The 20,977-nt window shown below is 45.7% G+C and overlaps 1 protein-coding gene across 1 annotated transcript; it reads left to right on the forward strand.

Moving 5' to 3' along the window:
- Nucleotides 1-6: 6 nt before the first annotated feature.
- On the forward strand, nt 7-19,363 carry EIF4EBP2 (eukaryotic translation initiation factor 4E binding protein 2). The gene is made up of 3 exons (XM_029931823.1): nt 7-173; nt 15,819-16,004; nt 17,183-19,363. The coding sequence occupies exons 1-3, from the start codon at nt 29-31 to the stop codon at nt 17,212-17,214; spliced, it is 363 nt and encodes a 120-aa protein (XP_029787683.1). The 5' UTR covers nt 7-28; the 3' UTR covers nt 17,215-19,363.
- Nucleotides 19,364-20,977: the final 1,614 nt, after the last annotated feature.

Here is a 20,977-nt window from a genome sequence, read left to right on the forward strand (position 1 = left end):
CAAAGCCTGAGAGCCCGCGCCCAGAGCCATGTCCTCGTCCTCCGGCAGCGGCCACCAGCCCAGCCAGAGCCGCGCCATCCCCACCCGCACCGTGCCCATCAGCGACGCCGCGCAGCTACCTCATGACTATTGCACCACGCCCGGGGGAACGCTCTTCTCCACCACGCCGGGAGGTGAGAGCCAGCCGTCCCGCCGCGGCCCCGAGCCTGCAGCCGATTTCCTCCCGCCGCGGGCGGGCCTTTAACTCAGGGCGTGTCCACGCCGGTCCGCCTCGGCCACCACAGCTCAAACGAAGTCCCCCCCGTTCACCCTCGCCCCAAATTCGCCGAAGCCCCGGGGAGACTGCTTTCGGATAACTTCGCGTTATCTTTTGGCTGGAACTCGATTCCGCGCGCGCCCTCTCTGAGAACGTGGCTCTCCCGTCGCTGGGGGCGGAGGGGGGGGAGTGGTGGTGGTGGTGAGAAAAGCCCTTGTTCCCCCTTCGTGGCAGCTTTACGCGCTCGACCCAGTTTTCTCCGCCCTCTCTGCCTCCTCTTGGGCAAACTCGTCCACCCTTGGCCTTGCTCTAACCCTGCATTGCCTCTGCGTCTTGCGTGTGCATTTGTGCACACTAAGGTTTGGTTTTGGAGCTCTCTCCCGGGCCTTTTTAGAAAGGAAGCTGGGCGGAGTAATTCGCTCCTGGGCCCCTGAGATGACTTGTTTTGCTGCTTTTAGAACAGCGGGAGGAGGCTGGAATGCAGAGTTTGGACGCCTCGCCCAGCATTACCCTGCTTTGACAGCATTGTTTACTAGCTGGACGAGGCCCCACGGGTGTGTGTGTGGCGGGGGAGAATGAGAGAATGCTAAAGTAACACTCAAGTAATAGCCAAGGTGGTAGTGGAGCGCTGGCAGCCCTAACGGTAGGGTTTTGGCGGTGACGCTTTTGGGGGTCTAGATGAGGAGGGCATTGTTAAGGAAGGGCACCCGGATCGTGGCTTGCTTGATCCCGGGGAAGGGGCAGCGCAGAGTTTCCTGAGCATTGCTTTTCGAAGTATGACCAGGAACTGTTTACAAGGAAGAACACTGGGGTAGAGGTGAAGCACGTTGGATTGGTCATGGGAAAAGGGAGCTCAAAGGTTGTCTGTCCCCTGACTGGGCTGTTCTCCAGAGGGAAGAGACTAGAGAGCGATCTTGCGGGACTTTATTGAAGGGAACGGAGCTTCATTGTAGCTTGGGAACTTTGCCTTCTTTTGGCGATGGGGTGGCCTCTCGAGAGGGTTGAACTTTGCTGGCAGCCCCTGCCCTACGAGATTGCTAGCTTCGCTGCTGTGGGCCGGCCCACCAGTTGTGCGACAACCAATCCGGTGCAGTTGGGCCTGGGCGATCCTTGAGTTGGTTGCACAATAGCAAGGCCCATAGAGTAGGAAGACCTTCTTGCCAACGACAAGGGATAAAAATCTAGGAAGAGCGCTCTGCGAAGGAATCCATCCAGGCCACTGTGGGGGAAGAGGGGACCACTGAAGACTGTAAAATGACCCCAGCAGGAGGAGTTCCGTCAATATGTGTGGCATAGAGAAGCTTTCACTTTGGCAGGCCAGTCAGATGACTTGGCGAGGCCACCTGCCTCCCTGGAGAATGCTCCCTCCTGACCTGATCTGTTGAAGGCCAGCCCCTGGGCATGCTGAGGTCTTGCGTTCTGATCGTGAAAGATTTTGGCAGACTAGTATCTGTTCCAGATAGAGTTGTCCTGAACTTGAACTGACAGCTTTTAAGAATTGTTTTCCAAGGTGATAGAGATTTATAACTTCTTGCAGAACTCTTTGTGATATCTGTCAGTAAAGGCTGGTGCCTCTGGCAGTTGAGAACCTATGTCATGGGGACAAGTGCACTCAGCTATTAGGTGGGGAAGGAGCTAAGCTTTTAGCTGTATGTTAATCCTTATTCCCCTGAAGGAAGAGTTACAGAGGGGGTACCCCTTGGGCATATTTCAAACAACCAAGCTAGGGTGTTTTTAACATAAAGGCTTGGTCTTTGAGCATTGCTTTAAAGATAGAAGCCTGGCTCATAGTCTGGATTAGTTCCTAAAATGCTTGGAAAGAGCCTGCCAGAAATACAGATTCATTTACCCTTCCTTCCAACTCAACACAGCCACCACTGCTTTCTCAAATATCACTAACCCATCTCCAGGTAGTTTCTATACACACAGGTTTTTTGACTCCGATGTAAATACTTGTCATCTTAGCTCATTTATTACCTTGAACTTGTATTTATCAGTAGAGCAAGTCGTAATTAATCTTTGGATGTTTTTTGTTTATTTGTTTTTTGGGAGAGGACGCATGTATAGGGGCAGAGGGGGAGGGAGGGAGGAGGGACAGAGAGAGAGGGAGGGAGGGAGAGAGAGAGGAGAGAGAGAGAGAGAGAGAGAGAGAGAGAGAGAGAGAATGAGAGAGAATGAGAGAGAGAGAGAGAGAGAGAATGAATGAGAATCCTAAGCTGGCTCCATGCCCAGCAAGGAGCCTGACTCTGGGCTCGATCTGACGCCATGAGATCAGGATCTGAGACGAAATCAAGAGTCAGACACTTAACTGACTCAGCCATCCAGGCGCCACATCTTTGGATTTTTAACACAAAGACTTAACATAAAGTGTCTATAGGATATAGCACTGTTGGGGTTGGATTTAATCACTATTAACTCAGTGCTGTTTAGATATACAGTGCTTATTGATTTAATTTCCCCCCTTTGGAAATGTTCCCCTCCTCTGATGGTTTATTCATCTTGTTACATTCCTCTCTCTCCCACCATGTAATCGGATCAGGGTAAGATAGTTTGTTTGTTATTTGGGGCTTCCAGGCACCTGAATTAATGTGGTTAGGTATCTTAAATGAGTTTCGTGGGCCTAGTACAGTGCTTGCACAAAAGAGGGCCACAGATGAAAGTAGGAAATGCAGTCCCTACTCTGAATGATCGGAAAACCTTGAAGGAGGTTGGAGATTGAGAAGATTTTTCGTCCTAAAACAAAAAAAGTACAGAATCGAGTGCTAACATATGGACGCATTTAGAAAAATGATAGTGGGTTTGTATTGGAGATCTCTTTTTAGTGGGAAGGAAGGGGATTAGTGTGTCCTGCGTCAAACCTCTGGAAACCTGGAGTGTCATACACATGGTGGAGCATTCCAGGATAACAGTTGATATGCTGAATGCCCTAAAGGACCAGACTGGGCAGGGACATTCACAACATCGTGAGCTTTCGATTTCTCCTTCTTTGAGAGTCCTTTGTTCATTGGGCATCAGAGAAGACGGCTTATCCTTGAAAAGATTTCTCAAAATTGCCTTCCTGTGGTTTGGGAAATGAGAGGTGGGTGGAAACACTTGCTATGACCTTTGGAGTTCTCAACCTTTTCTGATTGTTAAGGAGGAAAATTTTTGTTGAGTAAATTCAAGGCAAAAAAAAAAAGTCCTTGGATTTTATTTTGTTTTATCGGCCTGTGGAGGAGTGAGAACGGTATTTGCTTCTTCCTTTGAGACACTACATGTTGCCTCAATGGAAGGGAAAGTTAGCGTAGTTGTCTTCACTTTTGTAACACTTTGGTGAACTGGAAGGGAGCTAATGCTTTCCTAAGTTCTGAACTTTCTCCTTCTGGGAGTGTTGTGCTCTGGGAAATGAGCAGAAACGGAGAGAAAGAACTCTTTCAGCCTTTCTTTTCCTGCATAACATCCTCATCAGCTGTGGAAAAGTGCTGTTGCCGTAACAAAAGCACCAGAGGGGAACTAACTGATGGACTGAAATCTCAGTTCGCACCACCCTGCTTCCTCTGCCTGCTGGAGAGTTGCTGTGATTGGGTATTTGAGGCAGAATTACCTGAAGACCATTGTAAGGGTCTGGAAATTAGAAGAAGAGAGGAAGAGAAAATTATCCACTTGGAGTGAGCTATAATAAAATAAGAGTATTGAGTGGGGGGTCTTAAGTTTGTTTTGTCTTTTACATTTATTTTTGAGAGACAGAGTATGAACAGGGGAGGGACAGAGAGAGAGGGAGACAGAATCCAAAGCAGCTCCGGGCTCTGAGCTGTCAGCACAGAGCCTGATGCGGGGCTCGAACCCACGGACCATGAGATCATGACCTGAGCCGAAGTCAGATGCTCACCCAACTGAGCCACCCAGGCGCCCCAGGGGTCCTAAGGTGTAATATGGTTTCTTTCTTGGCAGACAATTAGAGGTCTGTGTAGATTTGGGGAAGGAAGGCCAGTGTCTGACTGTCCATGACCTGGGGTTGGATTTATTCTAGGCCAAAAATTTCTGACCCAACGAACGTACTTACTTGGCTCTCTAGCTTCAGTTATTAACCGAAGAACTTCATTATCACATGTGAGAAGGATGTGAAACGCATAATGAAAGGTGGTCAGTCCTCCTGCCTGTGTTTGAGGAAGATGGCATCTACTTATCTCAGGGTAACGCTATTTATTGACCTGTTTGTCATTCTGTGGGAGATTCACCTGTAGTCTCGTATTCATCAGCTGCCAAAGCATATACTAAGGAAAATGTACTTCTGTTTTTTATGTTGTGCATTTCAGCTCCTGAAGGACTGAATTCTGAGCCTGGGGGGAGGCAGCCATCCACATCCTCAAGGCCTAGAGCAATGCCTGTCATAAGTCAGGTGCGGTCCGACCAGGGAAAACAGCTCTTCCGAGTGGATAGGGGGGTGTGCAGGAAGGCTCTGTGCACAGCTCCTTCAGCTCTGCTGAGGCCTGTTGTGGGCAGTAGGAAGAGGGCACTGATGAGTCTGAAAACCGGCACTGGCAGGGTTACTACGAAAGACTTTTAGGACTGGAGTCCTAAAGGCAGTTTTGTAAGAGGGGTCTTGCGTGGTTTGACCACACTGTGGGCTTGATTGTGTGTGTGTGTGTGTGTGTGTGTGTGTGTGTGTGTGAAGATTTGCTGATCAGACCTGGTACAGTCAATGTGCAGTAGGCTAGTCCCATCTGGTTGGAGAGGAAGACAGCCTGAGCAGGAGTATAGTTTGTTGGTGAGTGGCAGAACTTTTTCTTGGCTTCCAAGTATTTGGATGAAAAAATTAATGTTTAAAAGATTTTTGCTACTTCAGTAATATATAATAAAAGACAGTTGAGAATTGCGATCATTCAACTTACTGAATAGGTAAGGCCTAGACTTTCAGATTTGTTCATCATGGAACTTTGTTTTTTGAGGGTCCCTTAGAACGAGTGTTTTAACACCCAACAGCTGTCCATCCCATGGGTGACTAGTATTTAAAGGTCCCCTTCACCTGTTCTCAGGCTGTAGCTTGAAGCCAGAAGCTCAGATATCTGAGTGTTTACATCTAAGTAAATAATCTTTCGTATCTTTAGAATGAGTGCCTTGACAAACAGAAGCTCTTCATTTCATGCAGTAGTTTAAGAAAGTTAAAAAAAAACCTTAGCGAGCAAGGACAGATTGACTGGAAAATACAATTCAATTCTTGTAGATTCCATGGGATTTTCTATAGACAAGCTCATGTTATCTGTAAATACTGATAGTTTTACCTCTTCCTTGTCTATGTGGGTGCCTTTTATTTTTTCTTGTCTAATTACTCTGGCTACGACTTTCAGTACAGCACTGAACACAAGTGGCAATATAGTGCAGACACCTTTGGCTTGTTCTCAGTGTTAGAAAACATCTAGGTTTTCACCATCAGGTAAGATGTTAGCTGGGGGTTTCCATGGATACCCTTTATCAGATTGGAGACGTTCCCTTTTATTCTTAGTCTGTTGAGTGTTTCTATCATGAAAGGGGGTTGAATTTTGTCAGATGCATATTTTTTTTTTGCCTGTTAAGTTGATTGTGTGATTTTGTTTTTTTAATTCTGTTGACATGATGTATTGTGTTGATTTTTGGATGTTAAACCAGCCTCATATTCCTGCGATAAATCCCACTTGGTCATGATATATAACCCTTTCTATATATAGCTAAATTTGTGTTAATATTTGATTGAAGATATTTGCATATTTGATGTACTTTATTTTGATCCAGATTTTCTGATGGTTAAGGCTAGACAGACTTAAAATCATATGGCATTTATTTAAGATTAGTTTATGGTTCATGTACCATTTTGGGCCTGTTACTAGTTAAAAAGATTATCTTTTCAACTCCTGTTGCAGCTGAGACTCCAGAGCGCCAGAGCTGCTCAGCGTGCTGGCTTACTTGTGTTGGTCTCCTGACTCCTGTGTCACTATCTGTCCTTTCGCAAATGCTTTTCACTTCTCTGGATATTAGTTTCTTCATGTCGAAAATGACAGGCTCTTGCCAGATGCAGTCTAAGGCCTCTTCTAACACAAGGCCTTCAGAGTGGGACACAGTCATTATCAACTTCCCTTTCTGCCTGGACGAGTGTTGTGTGATGGCCGTGTCCTAAGTGATTGGGCCGGGAGCCATCCTCTGACAATATCTTGAAAATCTTTGCTCCCAGTTATTGAGTCTTGGACTTAAAGAACAGCAGGAATTGGTTTTCACAGATTTAGTTATACAAAGTTAATAAGACCCTGAGGCTCCAGTTGTGCCTTCTGTTGATGTAAAAAAGTGTCCCTCTTGATTTTGTGATCACTTTAGGGACTTGATGGTCGCATACACTGAATGTGGTTTGGCCACCATCAGCACACCTGGAGAATGCTGGTTTGAGCAGCTTTTAATTTCTTCCGGGTTATCTGGCTTGGAGCGTTTTAGGAGTCTGTCTTTTCATCCAGAGCCTCCCTGAAGAACAGATGTTTAAACAGACATTTTTTTTTTAAGTGGCAGTGGGCCAAGCCCCAGGATATGCACCATGGCTACCGGTCATGGCTTCCCCCAGTGTCTGGTCTGGTAGGCATCTGACCCAGTTCTGGCCAAACGAGATGTAGGAGCAAGTCTGCCAAGGGTTTGCTGAGAAAGATTTTCTCTCTCTTGTAGAAATAAAATCCCCTGAGGGACGTCCTGTTTGACTCCTTCTCCCTTCCTCCTTGGGACACTTGTATGGGGGTGAGGGTCCATCTCCGCCTTTGGAGGATTTCATCACCAGGTGTTCAAGCTAAGCGATTTGGGCAAGTTACTTGATGTTTCTTGTTCTGAGCTGTCATTTTGCATGAGTGGATGCTTAATTCCAAACAGGAAGCCGCCTCAGTTAAACAGAATGTTACGACGGGGACCCTGTGAAGGTACAGTCGCCACTACCCTGTCAGTTCACCGCCTTGCAGCGGGCTGTCTTGAGGTGGTTTAATTTGAAGTTAATACAGTTTCTTGGATGTTTATAGCATAACACCTGGATTAATTACTTAAACTTAAATTAAGCTGCTTGGTCTTGAAAGAAACCCTTAGGCTTGAATGACCTTTTTATGTACGTAACCATCTTGGCAAGTGTAATTTGGGTCTCTTTCATTGGTTTTCTAGTTCCTTGTCATTTGAAAATCACTAGTTTTTAGATCAAAGGGTAGAAGCCCCCCCCATCCCTTTCTATTCTCCACCAGAGGGACTTTGTTGTTTTACTCTCATGTTTTCCTAGTAATGTCAGCATCTAAAAAGTAATGGGTCAAGGTATCAGATTTATTCTAGTAACTGGTCACCAAGGGATGAAGAAAGTTTCTAAATATCTACTCTTAACCTACGTCTAAAAGTTCCTGTTTGTCCTGAAGTACAAGCATGAAGAATGAAGTGATAGATGCACATTTAAAAAATAAAATAGAAAAAAAAATTAAACAGAAGCACCTAACATGCAAAGTAAAATGCCAGTAGACAACCGCTTGTAACAGTTTCTGTGTCTAGTGCTTTTATTGGTTACCACTGTTGCCATACATTTGTGTGCCACAGTTTTCTTGGTTCACATAAGATAATACCTCTCTGTTATGAAAGATAGTAATCTGGAACATTTTCATTACTTTCTACCTCTCATTTCCCCTCTTCTACATCTACCAATTTTTGTAAATTGTATTATTGGTTCTGGTTCTTCTGGTACCTGCCTTTAAAGTGCAAAACTACAGAATCAAAACCTCCCTGTCTCAATCTGTCAAGTTAGCTCTCTGCTATATAAAATTATACCATCTGTTCTGCCTCTACTTTCCTGATAGGTCAACTTTCTCACTATTTTTGCAGTATCAGGGCCTGTAGCATTTATATATACTCTCTTGTAATTAGTCTACCTCGCTTTTATTAGAGTTTGATTGTAAACCCTGAAAGCTCTATATACCATAAATGGTATTTTGGTTCTTAACTTTTCAATATAAAACCAAGGGATGTGATTATTTTCATAGAAAAGAAAATGGAGAACTCACCAGAAGGAAAAGCATCCATTGTCAAGATACCTTTTTTTTTTAAACACTCCCATCAGTTGATCAAAATCCTGCCCCATTTTATTTTATTTTTTTTATTAAAATTTTTTTTAATGTTTTTTATTTATCTTTGAGAGACAGAGAGAGACAGCTCAAGCAGGGGAGGGTCAGAGAGAGAGGGAGGTACGGAATCTGAAGCAGGCTCCAGGCTCTGAACTAGCTGTCAGCACAGAGCCTGATACAGGGCTCGAACCCACGAACTGTGAGATCACGACCTGAGCTGAAGCTGGACGCTTAACTGACTGAGCCACCGAGGTGCCCCCTGCCCCATTTTAAAATGTTATATTCAAGGGGTACCAGGGTGGCTCAGTCTGTTAGGCGTCTAACTCTTGATTTCGGCTTGGGTCATGATCTTGCAATTCATGAGTTCGAGCCCTGCATCAGGCTCTGTGTTACAGCATGGAGCCTGCTTGGGATTCTCTCTCTCCCTCCCTCTCTCTGCTCCTCCCTGCTTGTGCTCCGTGTCTCTCTCTTTCTCAATAATAAACGTTAAAAATAAAAAGTTATATTCACAGTAGGAATTTCTTATGTGGTCTTTTGTTTTCCTTCTTCAGGAATTTAGGATTAACTCATTTCTACTTTTGGCCAGACTGGTTGACATTAAATTGGCCTGACATTAAATGTGGCAGGCAATTTGGATGAAATGTGAATTATGAGGAATTTCTTGCTTCAGAAAAATGTATGCCTGTGCACAGGACATGTAGTTTTTTAGTTTGTTTTCTTGGAGTAAATATAATCTCATGGTAAACACAATCTATAACAAAGGAAACAAAGGGTTTTTTTCTTGCCATTGTATTCATAATTGATTCTTAATGTTTTTCTTTGAATGGCTTTGGTTTTTTGAATGGTCAGGTGCTTTTATTTATTTCAAAATTTTAAACGTTTTTATTTTATTATTGAGAGACAGAGTATGAGTATGGGAGGGGCAGAGAGAGGGGGAGATAACAGAATCTAAAGGAGGCTTCAGGCTCTGAGCTGTCAGCACAGAGCCCAACATAGGGCTTGAATCCAGAAACCGCTAGACCATGAGCTGAAGTCAGATGTTTAACCGACCGAGCCACCCAGGCGCCCCAATGGTCAGATGCTTTTAAATCACACCATAGATCTTTAGTCACCACTGACAGCCTGATTCCCCATTTTTGCTCTATATCTGCTACTTTTTGAGCTTGCAGCATTCAAAAACAAATGTATTTTACGAATCCAGTAAAAAATTAGATCCACTTGGAACTAATTGAATTTAACAAGGTTGCAGGATACAAGATTGGTATTAAAAAACCAATGTATTTCTGTATGCTTTTGATGGAGAATACAAAAATGAAAATAATTCCACTTCTAATAACATAAAAATAATAAAATATATAGGATTTTAATTTAATGAAAAAAAGCACAAAACTTACACTGTGAAAACTACAAAACATTGTTGAAAGAAATAAAAGAAGCCCTAAATAGTTGGAATGGCGCCTGACATTCATGGGTCCGAAGACAACATTGTTACAATGACTGTACTTCCCAAATTGATCTACACGTTCAGCACAGTCTCATCAAAATCCCAGCTGGCTTTTTTGCATAAGTTGACAAGCTAACCCAAAATCTAACATTTCAGAGACCTAAAATAGCCCAATTTCAAAGAAAGAAAAAGTTGGAAGACTCACATTTTGAAAATAATTATAAATCAAGACAGTGAGATACTGCCACAGCGATAAACATAGATCAGTGGAATAGAATTGAGAGTCCAGAAATAAACTCAAACAATTATGGCCAGTTGGTCTTTGACAAGGGTGCCAAAACAATATAATGGGGGGAAAATCATTTTTTTAACAAACGATACTGGGTACAACTGGATATCCACATACAAAATCTTGATCCCACAGCTGAAAGACCTAAATTTAAGAGCTTAAAACTATAAAGCCTTTAGGAAAAATCATAGGCACAAATCTTTATGACCTTGATTAGCAAATGGTTTTTTTCAGTGTGGCACCAAAAACACAAGCAACAGAAGAAAAAGATATAAATCAGACTTCATCAAAGTTAAAAACTTTTGTGCTTCAAAGAATATCAAAGAAGTGAAAAAGCAATACACAGAACGGGAGAAAAATATTTACAAATCATATATGAATATGGGACTTGTATTCATAGATATAAAGAACTTCTTTTTAATGTTATTTTTATTTTATTTATTTAATTATTTATTTTTTGAGAGACAGAGACGACGAGTGAGTGAGTTGTCTGTAAGAGTTCTTTGCATCTGTTGGGATGCCTGGGTGGCTCACTGTTGTGTCCCATTTGGCTCTGGTCAGGATCTCACAGTCTGTGGGTATGAGCCCCATGTTGGGCTCTGTGCAAATAGCTCAGAGCCTGGATCCTACTTCAGATTCTATATCTCCCTCTCTCTCTCTCTCTACCCCTCCTCTGCTCACACTCTGTGTGCGTCTCTATTTCTCAAAAATAAACATTAGGGATGCCTGGGTGGCTCAGTCAGTTAAGCGTTGGCTTCGGCCCAGATCATGATCTCATGGTTCATGGGTTCGAGGCCCACGTCGGGCTCTGTGCTGACAGCTCGGAGCCTGGAGCCTGCTTCAGATTCTGTATCTCCCTCTCTCTCTGACCCTCCGCCTCTCATGCTCTGTCTCTGTATCAAAAATAAATAAAACATTTAAAAAAAATTAAACAGTTAACCATGTGATCCAGCAATTCTACTCTTAGATATATACCCAAGACCAATGAAAACGTGTCCACAAAAAGACATGTAGGTGAATGCTGGTAGCAGCTCATTCTAAGCAGAAACAACCCACATGTCCATCAGCCGATTACTTGGCAGAATGTGATGCATGCATGCATGCAATGCAATATTGTTTGGTGATAGAAATGAAGTATTGATAAATGCTAAACGTGGACAAACCTTGAAAACTTAAAGAAGCAGTCACAAAAGATCACCCAGTGTGTAATTCTTTTATGCAAAATATCCGGAATAGGCAACTCCGTAGAGACACAGAACGGTGGTTGCCTAGGGCTGTGGAGGTCAGAGGACAGTGGGGAAGGATTGCTAAATGTGTGGGGGTTATCTCTCTAGGACAGTTGCAGTGTTCTAAAATTGATTGTGGTGATGGTTGCACAATTCTGTGAATATGCTAAAAACGATTGCGTTATATGTAGATTACATCTCAGTAGAGCTGCAAAAAATGTGTTTTATGGTCTCTGCAAGGTCTTAGAAGTTCTTCAAAGTTTATCTTAGAGTCTCTACTACTTATTTCCTCGTTGGTCCAATTACAGTTCTTTAAAGCATAGGTTATTCCCGATATATAATTTAGAAATATAAAGCTTGCTTTTATCCTGCGCTTTTTTTTTTCTTTTTTACCATCTCCTCCCCAGAGTTTCCAAACTTGGTGTACTGCAGAAATGAGAAAAAACTTGTTCCAACTTGCAACTTGAATGTTAGTTTAAGAACATCTCACAGTGAAATCTCCCTCTTTTGAAACCTAGCTATGAACAACAGTGGAGGCGACACAGCAAATATGTAAAGTCCATCCACTATAGCTTCTTCCGTTTGTTCATTGGAAAGTCATCGGGCCCCCCTCAGCCTGTTTGCTTTTATTTTATATAGCGTTCTACTAAGCACATTGCTGATTTCAAAGGCCCTATGAGGTTAGAAGCATCGAGTTAGGATGGGCATAGAGGGAGTGCTATAGACTGAGTCGTGCCAAGGTTTAGGTTTAGATGAGGTCCTGAGGCCCTCATGATGGGGTTAGTGCCCCCTGTAAGGGGCCCCAGGGAGCTTGCTCCCTCACCCTGCCCATCTGAGGGCACAATGAAAATGGGGCTTTCTCCACACCCAGAAGAGAGTTCTCAGCAGAAACAGACCATGCTGGCATCTTGATTTTGATCTTGGACTTCTCAAGAAGTGAGAAAATAAATTTCTTTGTAAGGCCCCCCAGTCTGTGGTATTTTGTTGTGGCAGCCCAAGCTGACTGAGACTTGGTGGGGGGGAGGCAGGTCTGAGGCCTACCAGTGAGGGGGGAGCTACAGAGGAGGGAAAGGGGCGCTCGCGTGGCTGTTTGAATTCTGCACGGTGGAAGGAGGATAAGGCGCGTGAGCCCAGAGACTTCCGGGCCACAGGAGTTTAGGAAGCGATCTTCGCACTAGAGACCCCACTTCATCAAGAAAGTCTTGGATTGTTTGCTGTTTTAGGTGGTAAAAAGTTTTAAATCTGTATTCAAAAAACTTCCACCCAGAATAATTCACATTAGTCACTTTTTGAAAGTTGGACTAAGTTTTCTGCCATCCAGAGCGACTCCTCATAATTTCCAGATGCCTTTTTTAATGTGTTACTCTAGTTCTTATTTTTTAAAAGCAAAGAGGTGGAAGGTAAGTTTTTACTTTCCTTGTCCTAAAATTGTATTTGAGATGGGATGTAAGACAGGTGTCTTCTTTAAACCAGAAGTCAGGATTTCCAGTTTTTCCAGGTATTTGAAGGTTAGAGTGAGGCATCTGCAGAGCTGCTCTGCTGGGGTTGGGTTTATGACCGGAGTCCTGCCACGCTTGGCTGTGGGCCTTTGTGTCTCAGTCATCCCGAGAGTGAAAATTGGCTACTTCGAGCCCACTCTAGGAATCGGAGCCTTCCTTCGTGAAGTTTGCAGCCTTTGCCCATCTTGTGTAGCCTTAAGAATGAGAGAACCAGGGGCGCCTGGATGGCTCAGTCAGTTAAGTGTCTGACTCGATTTTTGCCCCACGTACGCTGTCTCTCTCTTTCTCTCTTTCAAAAATAAATATTTAAAAAATTAAAAATACAGGCTTCCAGATTCTAATCCCCAAAAACTCTGATTCAGATTCTATTTTTTAACAAGCTTTCCAGAGGATTCTCATGCAGTTACCTGCAAAAAAGACTGTCCTCATAGGTTCCACATATGGCACGGCATTGTTCTTAGTACTTTATCAGTTAGAGGCTAGGAGCTAGGTACTTTATTTCCAACTCTTATAAACTGTACATTTGATTATTTGTGCAGTGTAGTTTTAATGGAACTAGGTCTTTCAAAAATAAATTAAAAAACATTTAAAAAAAAAAAAAAAAAAAGACTGAGGCTGCTTTATGCTAGAGTTAGGTCTTCTTTCTATCCGACCTACAAACTGTCATGTAGGAAGGTTTTCTTAAAGCTTATTTTTACTGATATCCTTTGGAGTAGGTTTGAGAGCCTTAACGGTTTTGTTTTAAGATGCCTACATGTGCTGATGGGAGCCCATCAGACAACGGTTTCATTGAGACACGTAGTCATTCTTCCCTGTGGCGGGTGGTGTAGTGGTATCGAGAGGAGAATCTGAGTCTGGTTGTAGAAGTAAGGACCGGGGGGCAGATTGGAGGGTAGAGTCTCTCAGCCACTTTCTCACCTCGAAGCCAGTAGTTGGGCTCTTATTTTCTGTCCATCCAGTTGAAAAAATATGACTTCCTGGCATTTGCATGAAAGTCCTGGCGCCGCCGCAGATGGGAATCCCAAGAAAGCCACTGAGTTTGTCATTCGTTTCCCAGACATTTAGCGTAATATTGGTATCATTTCTTTAGATTAAATGTCCATCTCCTTCCTGCTCTAGGAAGACTGTCCAGAGTTTCCATTCCTCTTGCAGTAAATGCCTTGCTTTTTTTCTACCCACTTCCTCGCTTTCAGGTAGATTTGTTAGCTGTTCGACTTGTTCTTCTGTTTCCCAGGATAGAGCTGTCACGTGTTGTTGGAGGAAATCTGCCTGAACCAGACTCTCATTATGATGATTATGAGTATTTTCACTTGAGAGTTTAAAAGCATTTTGACCAGCATGTAGTAGTATTTAGATTCTGCCTCTTTAAATGGGTGACTTGGTACACAATCTCATTTTCATCTAATATTGCTTTTGACTTAGATGCCTGAGCCCCTTCCTTCTCTGGATTTAAGCCTAGTATGAGCAGGATGCCTCCACTTCCCTTTGTTCACTAGGTATGGGTGGTGGGGATGCGGGGCTGCCAATCCCCCCCCCCCTTCAGCACACATCGATAAATCATGGCCAAGTTCTTGATCATTGAGCCAGCGGTACTCTTAGAGTCTGCAGCAGAGCCCCAGGCATCCACTGCATTAAGCCAGCGTCAGCCTCCTCTAAATTGCTGCTTAGTTTCATTTTATTATTATTTTTTAATGTTTGTTTATTTTTGAGAGAGAGAGAGAGAGAGTGCGAGCGAGAGCGCACGCACACCAGCCAGGGAAGGGGCAGAGAGAGGGAGGCACAGAGCCTGACGCAGGGCTCGAACTCACTCACGAACTGGAAGATCATGACCTGAGCCGAAATGGGACCCTCAACCCAACTGAGCCACCCAGGTGCCCCTGTTGCTTAGTTTTAGATCTTATTTCTGGCCATTAGCACCTTGGGAAGACCATGACAGAAGACACAGCAGCAGCAGATTTTCTTAGCTGTTCCTCAGGTCAAATGCACTCTCGGAACTATTGTAAAACACTCTGGTGGCCCTTGGTATGCAGACTTTTTATGAAGGCGAAATGGGCTGCCGCTGCCAGCTTCTGCCATAGCTCTGTCTGGGAAGACTGTTGGTCGCAGTGAAAGCCTTTAACTTAAAGGCAGCTATCTATCTGTTGGTGATTGTATTTCACATACTTATTTCTTACTTAATTTGAAGCTTTCTAGGGGGCGCCTGTGTGGCTCAGTCAGTTAAGTGACTCTTGATGTCGGCTCCGGTCATGATCTCATGGTTTGTGTGTTGGTGCCATGCGTCGGGCTCTGTGCTGACAGCACTGACAACATGGAGCCTGCTTGGGATTCTGTCTCCTTTCTGCCCCTCCCCTGCTTCATCTCTGTGTCTTTCTCAAAATAAGTAAAAATAAGCTTTAAGAAAACCTTCCTACATGACAGTTTGTAGGTCGGATAGAAAGAAGACCTAACTCTAGCATAAAGCAGCCTCAGTCTTTTTTTTTTTTTTTTTTTAAATGTTTTTTAATTTATTTTTGAAAGACTGAGAGAGACAGTGCAAGCAGGGGAGGGTCAGAGAGAGAGGGAGACACAGAACTGGAAGCAGGCTCCAGGCTCTGAGCTAGCTGTCAGCACAGAGCCCAACGTGGAGCTCGAACCCATGAACCGTGAGATCAGGACCTGAGCCAAAGCCAGGTGCTTAACTGACTGAGCCACCCAAGCGCCCCAGCCTCAGTCTTTAGAGAGGCAAATCGGTAAACAGGAGTCCTATGATAAATGATGTGTATTGAGTAAGATGGGGGGAAGAATTTAAGGTTTGTTTTTGTTTTTGTTTTTGTTTTTGGTAAAGGTAGTGATGTTGGGGCTGAGCCTTAAAAGATGAGCAGGAGTGGAGCCTGGGCCCAGGCAGGAAGGGGAGAACTTAGCCTCTTTGCTTGAATTGTGAACCCTCAAGGGTGAGGTTTACATGGAATTTAAAATAAATTCCTGGGTGATAGTAGATGTTGAGAGCCCCTTACTTAATTCATTTCAGACGCTTCAACCTTTTTTTCCAGGAACGCGAATCATTTATGATCGAAAGTTTCTGTTGGATCGCCGCAATTCTCCCATGGCTCAGACCCCGCCCTGCCATCTGCCCAATATCCCAGGGGTCACTAGCCCTGGCACCTTAATCGAAGACTCCAAAGTAGAAGTAAACAATTTGAACAACTTGAACAATCATGACAGGAAGCAGGCAGTTGGTAAGAGAATGCTTGTTTGGGGGACCAAAAGGGCACCCCTGGGAACTCCAGTGTCACTCGGCTGAGGGTTGCACTGAGGTTGTTGAGACCTCAGTTGTAGCTGACATTCATTTATATGTCTCTCGGGTTCCCGGCTCCCATCAGCAAGGCTCATGGAAATGTCCTGGAAATTCTATGTTCTAAATCATAAGCAACTCTAATCTGGGGGTGGAGGGAAATCCAAAACCAGGGATTAGTAAATCCTTAAGATGAGTCCTTACACCAGGCCTCACGGACTGCCTAGCCTGGGCTGTGTTGGACTAGGAGTAACTCACAGAAAACAGAATGGAATAGGCTCCGTTCCCATGGTATCCCAGAAATAGACCTGTTGCTTACAAGAAGAATGTCCTTTTTGTGGTGCCAGAGGAAACAATGTGGTTGTTCCCCCCATTCTCCAGGACTGCCCATAATCCCTTATTAAACACCCCTCCAAACACACACAGAGTAATGGGCCCGCTCTGTGTCTGTGGAAGCAGAAGGAGGGGTGCAGGTGGCCCCTGAAGTACACCACGGCTCGGGCCCCCGAACCTCTGGGCGGGAGCCCGCATTCTGCCTCCTCAAATTCCAGATGGGCTTCTAATGGACAAAGTGTTGATTCAGAGCAGGGCCAGAGTTCAGAGCCTCCAGGAGAGTGTGCCGACTCCATAGATGGCACAGGCAGCCTGCAGTCAGAGGGTGTGCTGGGCAAATTTTCACTTGAATCTCTTTCCCCAGATGCTCCTCCTTGTGGGGGGTTTGACTGCCATTCTTTATTTTTTTTCCTTTAAAGTTTATTTATTTTGAGAGAACACGAGAGACAGCATGTGCATGGGGGAGGGGCCTAAGGAGAGGGGGAGAGAGAATCCAAGCAAGCTCCGTGCTGTCAGCGAGCAGCCTGACTCGGGGCTCTATCCCACGAACCATGAGATCATGACCTAAGACAAAATCAGGACTCGGATGCTTAACTGCCACCCGGGGGCCCCGACTGCCATTTCCCCCGCCCCTCCCAGACTAAAAAGCCCAGCCAAAGCAAACAGATCATTGTTTTAAGGCAGCAGAGAATGGGAGCGTTTGGATTATGTTTTGCCTCTGGTGCTGAGGAATGATGGAGCTGCCTGGCTTTTCCTTTTTGTGCTAAACTTTGTCTTGGTTCTAACTAGGGGATGATGCTCAGTTTGAAATGGACATCTGAGTGCCCTGCGGGACCGGAAGAAAAGCGGCAGCACCGAGGCTGTGTCACCAGATGGGACCCGGAGGACCAACAACGAGCAGACAGGAGGGGCAGTGCCGGCAAGCGTCACAGCCCCCGCGTCCCTTTCTTCCTTCCTCTGGGTGCCAAATGATGCAAAGCTGAGCTTCATCTGACTCTTTCCTCTCCCTGTTTCCTGTCCCCCTTCCCAGGTAGACAAGTTCGCTTCAAGGTCCTTAGCATATTTCCGTAGACCCGAGCAGCCTGCAGAGGAAAACAGTTCAACTCTGGCTTCCATGCTCCTTTTACTGTTGAGAAAACCTCTCCTCCCTCCCCCAACCTCCTATTTTTTTTTTTAATTCCAAATCAAATATCAAGCTATCAACAATTGCCTGGCCGGGAAGTCTGGGGAAGTGATCGAGAGGTTTGCTGGGTTCAGCACTTTTCATGTTCTAGCCCTCTGCCTGCCCTCTCTGTCTCCCATCTGTAGTTCAGAGCGGCGAGAACCTGGGTGTTTGGTCTTCACAAAGACCAGAGGGAAATGATAAACAAGAAGAGAGCCGCTTCCCTTTGTCATTGAGCTGTTTGTCCTTAGGGGCAGGGCATAGTCTGTATGCGCGGTAGCATGACCCGTGCGGTGCTGTCCGTAGGTCTGCGGCACTACCTTCCTCTGGCAGGAATGTCTTCTGTCTTTGCTGTCCGAGTTCAGCTTCCCAGGCCTTCCCTTAGCACATTTGTGCAGAAAGGTGTGCACTCTGCCTGAGAAGGGCGTCCTTGGTGAGCAGCAGGGTCTCCTCCTGTCCTGCCTCCCACTGGCGTTCCTCCTGCCCGCAGTCCTCTTGTATGTGAGCGCCCAAGTGGTTCTGCCGCTTTCGGAGCAGGCCTGTCCAAGGGACGCAGGCACTCTGGGGAAGGCCTGGTCCTGGTGTTCTGCTGGGTGACACCGAAGAGCGACCTGGGGAGCGTGGTGAGCCACGGGGGCAGTCGGTCTCAGTAGTCCTCGCCTTTCAGTCCACTGAGCATCGTGATACTTGCTGTCTCTGATTGCAGTTTCTTGTATTTTGAGTTTAAAAGGTGACCTTCAGAATGCTCTTAGAAAAGAACAAACTCTTTTCCTCTGTGGACCTGCTTGGGCTGCTGGGAAAGAGCAGAATGGGCCTACAAGCGTGTTCCCCCCGCCCCGGTTCTCTTGCCTTCCCCATCGTGCTCGGAACTGCCCCTCTCTTTCCCCGCTTCCTGCCCTCCCTCCCGCCTCGTTCTCTGCCAGGCCATTTTTCAAGTACACATCAAAGATACCTCAAGTGGTGGTATCTGATAAGATCTTACTCCTCTTATCTGAGGAGGGGTCTTTTATTTTTAAGATGACTACAGACCTATTTTTAGATATGTTTTCAATACAATTTTGAACAGCAACTTTTTAATTACACATCTTCCAGTGTTAGGAAGGTGAGAGATGTCCACAGGCGAGTCTGCTGTTCCATGTCACTGTCCTCTGTCTCCCCCAGTTCCTGATGAGCTCTTCGCGTCTCCTGCTAGTTTTGGGTGTGCACGTTTGCGGTTTGTAGTGGGTGGTTTGTAAAACTGGACCATTCTCCTGGCCGTGGGTTGCCCATGAAAGCCTCATTCTTTTCCCTGACCCTTCGCTTTTTCCCTCCCTCTCCTCCCTATCCCGCTCTCCTGACTATTGACTGGCATGGTGATCCCAGGAGAGTGACCCCCTCCTAGAAAGACTAATGCCTCCATCCCATCAAAAGAACAGCCAGTAAAGTAGCCACCGGTGTCCTGGGAACTTCTGGTTGCGAGTGGCATCCTGAGCCCCCAGATCACATCCCAGAGTGAGAATAACAGGCCAATTGCCTAAGAAAGAAAGCTGTTGGGTTTTCTTTTGAACTACGCAAAGCCTGTGTTAACACATTTTAGAAGAGAGGAAGGATGTCTGAGGAACTTTGTTCTGTTTTCTACTACAAAATGTGAATAGTTCAAAGAGTGACTCTTTTGTGATGGTTGATGTCTCTCAGGAATAAGCTGGGTCTCCAACTTTGGGGGGATGCTTTCAGTCTCAAAAATTGATGATTGGAAAAGTATTTCGTTTTGTGTGTTTGTTTAATGTATCCCTGTTCTGGTTTTAATTAAACACCAAATTTCGCTTTACCTACTCTCGGAAAAACTTTAGTTGCACTGTAATTTGCAGGAGAAGTTTGCTCAGGACCCCTTCGGCCCCCAGGAGCTTGATTCCTTGGGACTGAGGCTTTTCATGCTGCAGCTCCCCCGAGGCTAGGCGGGCAGGGAGCAGGGGAGCGCCCCCTTCCTCATCTTTGTTGCTGCCCATGAAAACTCCCGCCTCCTGGCTCACTGCGGGACATGGCTCTAACACATGCCAGCCTAAGTAGTATCAAGATGCCACTTCCTCGTTTTTGACCATTTTGGGGAATCTCTGCACACAGCTCCCTCATCGGAGGCCACTTTTCTAGTGTCCATGGGGCGCGTCAGCTGTGTAATACAGCAGCGGCCCCGTCCTTTCGTCCTTGTCTGCAAGGAACTGCTTGGCGCAGCTCTTTCTTGGAGGCCACTACCAGGAGACAGACCTTGACTGTGAGCCTGCATTTTAAAGATAATTTCACAAGGCAACAGATTAACTTGGAACAGATGACACCGTTGTGCCGTGCCTCACAATGATTTTCAGGGCAAGCCACATCCAGAAGAAGGAATCCTCTCTCCTGGCTTTCTTTGGGGGGGGCGGGGCTGAGGGTTCTGATTGAATGAGGTGGGTCTTAAATTCTGCAGGTTCGTTTGCTGTTCTTATGAGCACACCAGGTTTCTGTTCTTGTGAGGACGGTCCCATCTTCATGTGAGATGACCTTGTTCCTCCAGATTCCAGCAGCAGACACATATTGTCCTGGTCTGTCTTCCTTCTGGTGTGGTTCGCCGAGCTCCCCACTTCCTCACATTCTGTTTAAAAAGCTAAGCATTCTCGAGAGCACATCGTAGAGTAGTTGACTTCTTGTTTGTCCTCCACCTGTACTAGTTCTCTGTGGCTGTGTAACAAATTATTCCCAAACTTTGATCTTAAAAGAGCACACCGTAGCTGTCGGCTTCTGGAGTTAGGAACTGGGAAGCCGCTGAGCTTGCCGGTGCTGGCACAGGGTCTCAGGAAGTGACAGTCACGATGTCGGTAATAGGGTCTGCAGTCACCTGGGGCCGAGAGCCCACTCCACTCTCGTGACTGTTGGCAGGATGCCTGGGTCCTCTCTGCAGGGGTGACTCAGTAGGGCAGCGTGAGTGTCCTCCCAGCACGGCGGCTGGCCCTCCCTGAGCAGGAGGTCCCAGGAGAGGGAGAGGGGGAGTCTGCCGTGCCTTTCGTGACGTCTCGGAAACCACACACCATCAGCTCTTCTGATTCCGTTCCTTGGAAGCAGGCTCCTGAGCCCAGCCTTCACCCAAGGGACGGCAAGTTACCCCGCACCTCACCTCGGAATGGAGCAGCGTCAGGGAATTTAAGGACAGATCTTAAAACCTCCTCACCCCCAACAGAGGAGAGAATGAGGCCAACCGGAGTTGGTTAAACTAGATAACACACCACAAGGGGTGTTAGTACTGCATTTCCCGGCCTGAAGGCAGACACTGACACTCTCTCCTTCCCCAAAGCCACCTGCTGGTTTTAAGAGTGACAAGAAATGACAATTCCCAGGAGAATAAAGAGCCACCACTTGACTACTGACCAGCTGCTCGAGGAGGTTGGGTTCTCTGAGCCTCAGTCCTATGTCCT

This window comes from Suricata suricatta, chromosome 2 (assembly GCF_006229205.1).
Source record: "Suricata suricatta isolate VVHF042 chromosome 2, meerkat_22Aug2017_6uvM2_HiC, whole genome shotgun sequence".
In the NCBI taxonomy this organism is placed as follows: domain Eukaryota; kingdom Metazoa; phylum Chordata; class Mammalia; order Carnivora; family Herpestidae; genus Suricata; species Suricata suricatta.